The sequence below is a fragment of the Falco naumanni genome, chromosome 5 (assembly GCF_017639655.2).
Source record: "Falco naumanni isolate bFalNau1 chromosome 5, bFalNau1.pat, whole genome shotgun sequence".
In the NCBI taxonomy this organism is placed as follows: Eukaryota; Metazoa; Chordata; class Aves; order Falconiformes; family Falconidae; genus Falco; species Falco naumanni.
The window spans coordinates 43,640,862-43,652,017 of NC_054058.1; the positions used below are offsets into that span (position 1 = coordinate 43,640,862).

Genomic DNA, 11,156 nt, shown 5'->3' on the forward strand with positions numbered 1-11,156 from the left:
GTTTTAGGGACTCTCTTCACAGGGAGAAGGACATTGTGTTTTACATTTTCCTTTACAGTCTTCTGGCATAACAAATGGTTTGAATGAGGTGTGGCTGAAAGCCTACATTGTGTAGTTCCACACAATAACGCAATTTAGGCCTTTTATTGTAAACTGAGAAGAAATTTCACCGACTTTCCCAGAATGTTTATGAACATTTTGACTGTTGCAAATAGACACATTCATGCGCTAAAGCAGCTCAAACCCCAGCCAGGGTTGATTTATCTTGTGAAGGTCACTGCAGTAACGTAACTGCTTTTCATTCTGCTGGTTCTGGGAGAGGGAATTAAGATGGGACAAATTAGGACACCTAAGATTTTCTCCTTATTAAACAGTACCCAGAAGTGGAGTCAGCAGATGGCATCAAAGGTGTAAAACACAGAGCACTTGGCAGCAGCATGTTTGTCCCAGGTTGTCATGAATTTTTATCTTCACTCAGATTAAACAGGATTTGACAGGGACAAGTTTTGAGCAGAGATCTGCATGTGTCCAAAGATTGTTCCATAAGATAGTACTGACCTTTGAAGAACTAATTTATAAGGCTTTCCACCCTACAGTGGATTGGAAAAATCCATTAATATCAGGCCAGCTGATGGAAAATAACTGCTAAAAGTGATTTCATCAGATTATGTGACCCTGATTTCATCACATAATGCCCGAATCAAGAAGATTGGGTACCTTGATGCTCCAGTATCCCTATATGATTTTACATACCATCACTTCTCATATATAAGCTTGACAACTCTTTGTAGAAGGGTTAGTCTTTTCTATTTTAACGTGTATATACTGCCTAAAAGGGTCATAAATTTTGGCTAGAATTTCATGATGTTTTGCTGTGCAATCAGTTAGAACTGTAAACAATGGTAATAATATGCATATAAGCCTGTGAATATTCACTTTGGAGTATGTATATTTGTTCTTTGATTAAAGTAGAAAGTGATTTCCAAGTACAAGCACATAATTATTGTTATAATTTAATTAGTAGTATTGTCACATAATTATTTTCCCCCCAAAAATAAATTACTATGCTATTATTATGTAAAGAACATAGGTAAACATGCATACATATTGTATAGAATTTTTAAATATGTATTTTTTCATATAGGATGAACACAGAGGTACAGAAAATATTTTGCTAGAATGGCAGAAGTTTGTCAGTCATCACATAAAAAGAACTGCAGAAATAAATCTTCTTGTGACAGGTTTTCTGAATGAGTTATTTGTATGATGGTTTTCTGTAATGGGCTATTTCCACAAGTGCAGTGGAGCAGAATAAGGCCTGATTTTCAGGTAAAAAGAAACTGAGTGTTAGAAATTGCAGTTCTCAACCCTTCTAGAAATCTACTTTTAGGAAAATTATTCATCTTCAAAGAAAAAATTATACCACATGCATAGTCTTTACATGCTTCCTACTGAGGCCAGTCTTAAAATGTTAGAAATAGATGCAAGCTATCAAAGAGCAACTAATTGCTTCTATCTACAAATAAAAGACTAAAATAATTGACTGATGGATAGTCTGTTGTGCTATCAGAAATAAAAATGTCATACTCTCCTAGTGAATAGTTGACTCTAATATTTACGTTGACTATTGAAATCCCAATATTATCCTATAAAAACAGAAAAAACCCCAACCACATTTCATGAAAAAATGCCTGCTGATATCTCCCTTTTTAGTACATTTTGAATGTGCTGTGTTCTGAATAATTGGACTTGTCTAAAATCCAGTGTTATTTTTTGCATTTAAATGGATCAGCAGATATTTAAATACTGCTCTGAGTTGATTGTATTTGCTTAAACTGATACAATTCCTATGCAATTATTTGGCTAATTCAGTAAATAGCTGGGAAGGAATGTATCTCTTAATTTCTTAATTTTTTCTTTATCATCATTATATTAACTAGCCATCCCATTTTTTTGTGAAGTACCTAGTCTATGAAATATGTAATCATTACTGTTCTTGGTTTTATCTCTGTGGAAACTAAAATGAATCAAATATTCAATTACTATCCCAAAGTTTCAGAAAGAAATGGTGTTAAAACTAGAAATGGAATACTGAAGAATCAAACAGCAGAAAATTGGCATTTTGACAGACCAAGATTTCATCTCACATTCCCTTGTTGCTGGATTTGAATTAGATCTGTGTATTCCAATTCTGAAATCATACACTGAATGAATCCATACAACAATACATATTCAGTATATTGCTTTGGACTTTGAGCCTCATATACTTCATGGTTTAAGAGTATCAGTCCTCAAAGGATGACAGCAATTTATGAGTTATTTACATGTTAAGTGGCTGTTCACCATTGGTCACTATCTTAAAAAAGGCAGTGGCCCTTCTGATAACTAGTAGTCATACAACTTGTGATTTTTCTAGCATAAATATTTAGCCAAGTGCATCCAAATTCATTGTGGTAGGTACTATGGAACAAAATAAGGAAATACAACTTGTCTGTAGCAATGATAACAGGGTAGACGTAGCATTTGACAAGAAAGATGGAGTAGACAAGAATTTGCTTTAGAATATCTGGGATTTTACACAGATGATTTTCAAATATTCGCATAAGGAATTCTTAGGTAAAATGTTAAGCATGTTTCATATCCATCTTAAATCTCTTCTGAAAGAAGAACAATCTTTTCAGCCATAGAAAAGATGCAAGTAAAGTAAAAATTAAAGTCAAAATAAAGCTGTTAGTTCTTGATTTACGAGTTAGGACAAGTTTCATTCCAGCAAAACTTGTATCTTAGAACTCTCACACCATAAGAGTGACACTGTCATATCTTTAGATGACAACAGCCTGAAGTAGTCGGAAACATATCATGATGTCCAATGGGATTGGAGGTTGAATTTCATTTCCATCCAGGCGAAGGTATCGGAGGCGAGGGATGTTGCCATAAAAACCATAGTCTTCTGCTATGGCAATTGATACTGGGCATATTTGAGTACCATTGACACCTGAAAATATAGATGAACATGTTAGGTAATTTCCATGGGAAAAATTAATGAAGATAAAATTTATTTAGAAAACAAATAAGACAGGCTTCCATTGATATTTGCAGGGGAGACACTTGCTCCTATCAAAGTTGGAAAATGTCAAATTAACAATTAACTGCTCTTTTGATCAAGCAAAAAAACATCTTAACACAATGTAATCTAGATCAGTGAATCACCTATCTAATGTGTTGCAATTATGAATAAAGGCCACTAGATGCATAATTTTACCTTGGACAGACAGGAAACTAGGCAACAGTAACTGCTCGTTTGCAGTATGTGCTCTCTGCCCTCAGAGAGAGCAGAACAAGGTTAATGCTGAGAGATTGTGAACGTCTTACTGCAATGACAGTACATTAATTTTAGCTGATAATATTGCCCAGTGATGGTCTTGCATTCAAAATGGTAAAAGTATTGAATCAGAACAGTTTTTTCTATAGTTCTGTAACTTTTAACATCTGTACTTTCCTGTTATCTGAAATTCTTCAGTACGGTTGGTTTTAATAGCAAGAATATAACTTCCACAATGGGATTTTTTCCTTTGTAATCTGAAAGGCAACAAGTCCTTAAAATTCTTTATAAATCATGCATAGCTTGTTTCAGTTCAGATAAAATTTGAAACTATGGCTTAAATCATTACCCATTTTCATAAGAGTTGAATAGATTGGGTTCTTTACATTGTCTCCCCTAAGTTACCTCTGCACTGCCACTTGGCTAAAATGTTCTTCATATTTCGTCTTTAGCTGTTTCACTATTCAGTTTCACTGCCCAGTTTCAGCCTCAAAATGGCCTTATTCTAGAAAACACTGAAGTAGAGTTTATCAAAAATATCAAATTCCTTTGACCAAAAGATGGTATTTAGTGATTGGACTGTCTGAGGGTCTCGTTGGACTCAGACCACCTGCAAAATGTGGCTAGATGGAGAATGTGTGTGTAACATTATTTTTTTTTGAGCAGTTTTTTAGCAGTCCAGAAATAGGGAAAGAAAAGCTTTCTACTATTTTTTTGCTCCCTTTATATTTAGCAATGATAATATGCACATGCCTTTTTATTAAAATCTGAAAAAATAGTTAAATGTTATAATGAAAAAACCACGTTGGGCTTTTTTTTCCCCAAAAGAAAAGAAAAAAAAAAAAAAAAAACCCAAAACCAAAACCCACCCCATTTTGAAAAACTCCCCAGAGGTTTGAAACATCTTGGAAATGGACTTCGTCTTTTCCATGGAGACTGAGTAAATACATCCAGTTAGCCAAGACCTAAGACTTTTATCATATTCATGATATTAGAATGTCTTTGCCTATGTTGTGAAATTTTATTAATGTTTGTAAAGCATTTGATATTCTTGGAAGAAACAAGCTACAACTTATTTTTATGCATGAAGCTATGAAACAGAAAGCTTGAGAGTGAGCTTTCATTATGAAAACAGTTATTAAAAGTTTTACAAGTGAATTAACACTGTAGCAGAAAACATCTGCATTTTCAGGCCAGCATTACTGTCCTTAGGAGACAAGACAGCTTCATGTGTGTTCTAAAGCTTTGTGTTCTCTGACATAGGAACTATCCCTCTGCATTAGTTTTCACTGAATTAATTACTCTAGCCTTAAAGTGAGGCAGCAGTTATCTAACCACAGGCCACCTATGAAGAAGTTATATCCTGATGATGTGTGGTATTAAGTGGTTTGGGTTTTTGTTGTTCTCCCATGAAAAGTAAATCCTACTCAACCTATCAGAGGAGTAAAAGCCTCTCTGTCTCTCTCTCTTCTCTGTTCATGGGTATATCGCTGAATTTTGCTTAAACAAGAGGGACAGGGCAGTTCATCTACACAGGTACAATTCATTCTACCTAAACTGATCCACGTGGAGGGTAATTTCAGACTATGTAAACCATTTATACTCTATTTGTAAACTCTAGAAAGAGATAAGAACTTCCAAAAGGTGATTCACAGCTCCTTAAAATGGGATGGTGTTCCCTCTGCAATTGTATCTCTTTCCATTAACTGAGTAGGTGATGTGTATGACTAACCCAAACTACACACAACAATCTAGGATGCTTAATTCAAATAAGATTAATTCCACCTTTTGTCAACAGTATTGTTAAGTGGTGAAATATTTAAAAATGCGAGTCTGGAACAGCTATAGGGGAAAACTGCAGAAGAGGTTCTCATTAATGCCTTATACTGTACATCTGCTGAAAAACCACAGAAGATTCTGTTTCTTTTCAAGTAAAACTCATAATTTAGAAACATTCAGAAAGCAAGTTGATTTAGAAGATAGATATGTTCTGATAGATATGTGATCTGGTTTTTCTTGTAACCTCTAGCTGCACGCGCTGTAGTCCAGTAGTTGGACTCTCTACTTTTCACATAATATTTAACTGAAGCAGCCATGGATTAGCCAGGAAATATGTACCTCTGGGCTCTTCCAGCAAAGAAGCCAGTACCAGCTATAGCGCGGGGGTCTGAGAATAAGTCACGATCTGGAACTTCAACCGTTTCTTTCCAAATATCCTAAAATGGATTCTCTTAGACTGGCATTGCTACCGGCCTCAAGAACTTCTCCCTTTCCCTACATATGGAATAATACTAGCTTAAAGGAGCTATCCCAGTCTCCTGGTGTTCCTCAAAGTGAATTTGCTGTTCACTTCCTTTTATTGCTCCTTTGAGGTCTGTAACACCACCTACTTACCCTCGCCGACCCACTACATAATTGTTTCATGCCTTCTCTTCTTTTTGCTTCTTCTAACACTCCCTTTTCCATCATTCAATGTCTCCCTAGGGCCTTGCATGTGTATCTCGTAAATAAATACGTAAACATGTGTGGTTTAAAATGCCATGGAACAAGTGTCTTTTGTAGCCATAATTACTTTTGGGTTTATGTTGATTTTATTTCCAAATTAGAAGTACTTTTTTTTTTTCCCCTGTGTATTGTGACCCTTTGGGAAGGGGCCACAGGGGAAATTCTGGTTTGACTGAGACCAATGATGAGGCTATCATTGACTTCACTGGGCTTTAAATATTGCCTTATATCTTCATGCATGGTCTCTACAGAAATAAGACCTTAGACTTTATACAAAGAACTGGTATTATACAGTAACAGCCAATAAAAAGTAAGTAAATAGTATTAACATAGAAATTTTGATGCCTGAGCTCTTACAATGTCAGCAGTGTAGCTATGAACCACCACAGAGAAAACAAAGCAATAATTGGCAGGTATGCAGGGGTGTCTGAGAATTAATTTTATAAAAAGAGCTTGTACTGAATATATAAAAGTAAACTTTCAGAAGGAACCTTTTGTGGAAAAAACAGATCCAGACTTTTACAGTTATTTTTCTTTCAAAATTTTTACATTTGTTATCTTCAGTAATGACTGATCATCAGCTTCTTGGGTTTAAGAAGACAAAAAAATTCTGCAGAATTAATGCCATATCTTATTACTTCTGTCTGATGGAATTACATTCCTTGTTTGTGATCCTAAAGACCCTTCAAGATATCGTCTATTAGAGCAGTGTCACATCAAGACTATGTCATTATCCTTTACCACTTGAGCATTTATGCTATGTGGTAGAATACCCTTTACATAATACCTGCATTCCATTTAAGGTGTTAGGTTGCCATTTTTAATATTTTTTGACTACTTTATAAGTATTTACTAAGAATAAAACTTTTTTAAAAAAAATTAAGAGCAGTCTTGTTCTTAAATCAGTAATGAATTTTGAAAAGTGGTAAAAACATTAAGGAATATAAGGCTTGTGGAAAACCATTGTGATTTAGGCTCACAGATACCCATGTGTCATTGGAAAATAGGTCTTGAGTTTGCACATACTACACAGGTTGATTTTCATGGTTTTAACCTTCTTAAAACTCATTTGGAAAAGGAAGATAATTTGGCAGCTCTTTAAATGCTACCTAGATGCAGAACACTTCTTAAAGTGGACAGGTTACATTCAATTGATTTCAATTTAGTTTCCACTTGAAGTGACAGGAGATAAAGTCTGCAGCTGAGGCCTCACAGTGAACCAATTAAAATAAATCCCTTTGTAACCAGTGGGCAATAAAGTATGTTCAGTAACAACACATGTCATAAGCCCTAACTCTAATTAACTGGTAGACTTCTTGCAGGCCACTTAAATATGTGACAGTTGTACAAAACTGATTTTTCTTCACAAGGTTTCATACAGTTGTTTTTCAAAATGCAGTGAATTAACCTGAATTATTAATAGGTATCTTCCTTTGATATGTCTTTGTTTCATACAGAAGCCAACCCATTATTTTTAGTATACTTGTGAACTACACTGACACAAAACAGGAGTAAGGAACCATTTATTCCATTAAATCACCGTGACAGGAAGACAAATGTAGAGACTTGGTTACCTTCTGTGCAGTGATAAATAGAAAGTCATCACTTTGATTTTGGCTTATGGCATGAAACAAAAGGATTTAAAGACTGTAGGACTTACTGAGCAGATACTTTACCTAGTGTCCATAACATCCCCACTGTACCTGGATGAATCTGGAAGCAGTGCTAGAAGCAGAGCTGTGACATGACAACAAGCAGAAGCCTTGGATACAAAACCTTGTCTCATTTATACAAAGTAGAAAATGTTAGAAGACATTTGAGGAGACAAACCTTAGCAGGACAAAGCTTCTGTAATGCCAGTAGGAGGATTTTTTCATAAAGACTAAACCCAAGTGTAAGCATTTTGCACACAGTAAAGAAAAGATGGGGAAGATATTCAAGCCTGAAATACTCAATATCCACATTCTAATTAGTCATATTTGAAATAGATTGTGTTGACTACAACCAACGTTTTGTTCTGTTTTAAGGGTGCCTCCCCTTAAGCTCCCATTACATAATTTAGGTGGGCAGAGATACTCAGAAGAACTGAGCACACAGCAATTCTGGGAGTTTAGTGAAGTCTCTAACATGCTCAGGAACTTTGAAAATCTAACAGTTATACAGATGTGGATTGGATATCCTAACTTGCTGCACCCACTTTTTTATTGTTATTTCTTGCTTATTTACTCCTAGCCTTTCTGTGGAAAACTTAATTTGTTCCCACAAAATGATTACCGGTGTGTATATAGCAAAATGTGAATGCACAAATTCTCCTTAATTCACTCATATTTCTGATCGGTTTGCAAAGTGTTTTTTCTGTATGCATATGAACATTTTTCACATCTGGTATCACTTCAACGCACATATTTGTTTGTCATATTTTAGACGTTAGTTGAAAACTGACCTGTGGGAGGTCCTTTTGCTCTTCTCCCTATAATCTACAGCGCATTTTTGATCTCTTTATTTCAGAGAACATTTTTGTGTTTAAGTAGACATTTTAAAATAATTATGTCATGTTAGGATCCCACACTGACAATGCACACTTACTTTTGATTCGGTTGTGATCAAGGTGAAGGTGCTCGAGATGAGCATTGATTGGCGGAATTTTAGTGAGCTGGTTGTGGGACAGCTGTAGGTCTAGAATAGATGAAACGTTAAACCCGTTTGGGGGAATACCGTCATCAGATAATTTATTGTAGTTCAGCCTAAGGAAAGTCACTTTGGGTATTGCACTGAAGTAGTTTTCTGGTATCACTTCAATGGAGTTGTTGTCCAAAAACAGCTGCAGTGTGTTAGCTGGAATGCTTAAGGGCATTTTCTTGAGTGAATTTTTTGCTATGTTGAGTTGCATGAGATTGTTGAGTCCTTGGAAGGTGTCACTTTGAAGAGCGCTGTCCAACAAACTGTTCTGATGCAGATCTAACATAGTAAGGTTTTCCAAGTTGCTGAAGACTCCTTCTGGGATTCTGGAAATTCTGTTTCTAGCCAGTCTTAGCTGTTCCAGTCCCACTGGTAATGGGGCAGGCACCTCTTCCAATTCGTTGTCTTCAAGGAATAAGTAAAGCAGCCTTTTCAGCTTGCTCAAAACACCACTCTCAATTCCACTGTTGGTGATCTTATTCTTGTTCAGATTTATCCATCTCAGATGAGTGGCATTCACAAAAGGCTTCTCCGAAACTGTTTCTATTAGATTGTTTTGAAGATAGAGATACCAAATTCTTGCCGGGATTGCAGGTATTTCTTTAAGTCCTTTGTTATCACAGTATAATGCGTTGGGGAAACTGGGAGGACAAAAGCACTCTCGTGGACACTCAGAAGTGTAGTGAGACCAATGCTCAGGATCCAGATCATCATAAACTTGTCTCACAGTTCGAGTCCACACAGAATTGACCAAGAATAAGAGCAAAAGGCTTGTATAGACTTTTAGAGACATTGTTTGCCTTGGAAGGGGAGAAAAACAGTTAGCTTGCTCTCTCAACAGAATTCTCCAACAGTGTACTAGTTTAGCAAAGCTGTATCGCATAGAAAATAATATTTCCTTCATAAATAGCAAATTCTGTCTTCTGTGATATTACCTATAGCTTGTTAAGGAAAAACTGAACAGTAATATAAGAGTTATAAACAAATCAGTGCTACATGTTGAAGAACATTTTCCCGATTTGCTTTAGACACCACATTGGCTACCAGTTTAACTGATGTTCATGCAAGTGTCATTCCAAAGAACCTGAAACCACAGATCATTTTTCCGACATTAAGTGATTATAAATTTAAGTTTTCTTGTACAGAACTATAAACTACTTCGTATAAGGTACCATCTTCAGTAAAGCTATCAATACCATGATGATATAAATACTACTGTACTCAGTGTTCCTCCTTTTAAAATTCATCATACCCTCTTTTCTGTTTTTCCTCTCTTAATATATAATGACATCTGGATCAGATTTTCTAGAGTCTTTTCTCATCACAGAAAAGTGAAAGATCAAAGAGTGTTTTAACAGCTGTTTGTTGGGCATGTTCTTAAAAAGCTTGGAGGGAATATGTTTGAGTAATCCATTCCCCTCCCTCATTCACTCTCTCATATCCAAAGTTATGAATTTTCTTTTCTAAAGCAAACAGCCAAAACAAATGCTTGATCTAAATGATACAAAAGTAAATCCTAATCAAATCAAATTGTATAGACTCATGCATCTTGTATCTGTTTCGCTTAATTAATTATTTGCTTTGTTTAACTGTTTCCACCATTAAATGATGAACAAAATCATCAATAATAATTTACTCCAAAGGGAAATATTTGTGTAGCACAAAAACAGTGCTTCACAAACTCTGTTATCTTGCTTGCCTGCTGATAAAGGCTAGCAAGTATTTTGCAATGCAGAGGCAAGAGACTGACAGCTGAAAATTCTGGTCAAAATTAGGAGGTTAGTTTTGGCAAAAATAGTATTTAAATAAAAAGTAAATTCTATCATAGGATTAAGGCACCAGCAAAGTTAAGAGCTCTGTTAAGTTGCTGCATATGAAATGTAGTTATTTAATAGTTTTCAACATCGTTAGTAGCAGTAACAAGTGTAGTATCCCACATATCTTGCAGCCTCAGAAACTGTTATCTGGAAGCATTCCAAAAAAGGACAAATAAATTATTTCTATAGAATAACATCTCTAATTTACACAGTGAAATGGCACCTTCTCACTGTGTAAATATTCATAACCTTAATAACATTTTTAAAAAAGAAATATAAAACAATTTACCTTGTTAGTCAAGTTCCTGGAGCTATCTGAAGCCAGTTAGAAATCACTGTAAATTCACAGCTTTTGGCTGTTAACCACTGTGTTTGCTTCCTGTCCTCCTAAGAATTAACAGCATATAAAACTTGAAGTACATGCTAGTATTCCCAGATGTATTACCATACACACCTTATTAGCTATTGTTTCTAATTTGACGTTGCTTCAGAGTTTGGGCTTACCTCAGCTTTCTTGGATCTTCTTCTCTTTCTATTGGTCACTGTTGTTAGACTGTAATAGCTTGAGTCAGGCTACAAGCTGTGTTCTATGAATACAGCCTAATATATACGCATCAGTGGCTACAGCTTTTAACCCCTAAAATAACTAAGGCACCTTCAGCACCTAGGCAGGAAAAGACAGGAAATCCTGACTTTAACATCAAGCAGCCGCACAGCTGAAAACGGTCGATTTGTACGTTTTAGCAGATGAGAGGAACTGGTCTAGATGAAACAGGTAGCACAAAGTGTTCCTTTATTCAAAATTTTTGTCAGAAGAGCCTTCACACGCAAAG

General features: G+C 35.6%; 1 protein-coding gene across 1 annotated transcript; it reads right to left on the reverse strand.

Annotated features, from left to right (window-relative positions):
• Positions 1 to 1,046: 1,046 nt before the first annotated feature.
• KERA (keratocan) lies at positions 1,047 to 10,770 on the reverse strand. The gene is made up of 3 exons (XM_040597102.1): positions 10,613 to 10,770; positions 8,414 to 9,306; positions 1,047 to 2,995 (listed from the first exon to the last, which is right to left on the reverse strand). Exons 2-3 carry the CDS (start codon positions 9,297 to 9,299, stop codon positions 2,823 to 2,825), a joined length of 1,059 nt encoding a protein of 352 aa, XP_040453036.1. The 5' UTR covers positions 9,300 to 9,306; positions 10,613 to 10,770; the 3' UTR covers positions 1,047 to 2,822.
• Positions 10,771 to 11,156: the final 386 nt, after the last annotated feature.

Excerpts from the sequence above, each read along its gene's own strand:
- KERA (XM_040597102.1), bottom strand. The coding sequence starts at position 9,299 with ATGTCTCTAAAAGTCTATACAAGCCTTTTGCTCTTATTCTTGGTCAAT. Across the intron at positions 2,996-8,413 it reads TGATCACAACCGAATCAAAA|GTGTCAATGGTACTCAAATA; the intron begins GTAAGTGTGCAT and ends CTATATTTTCAG.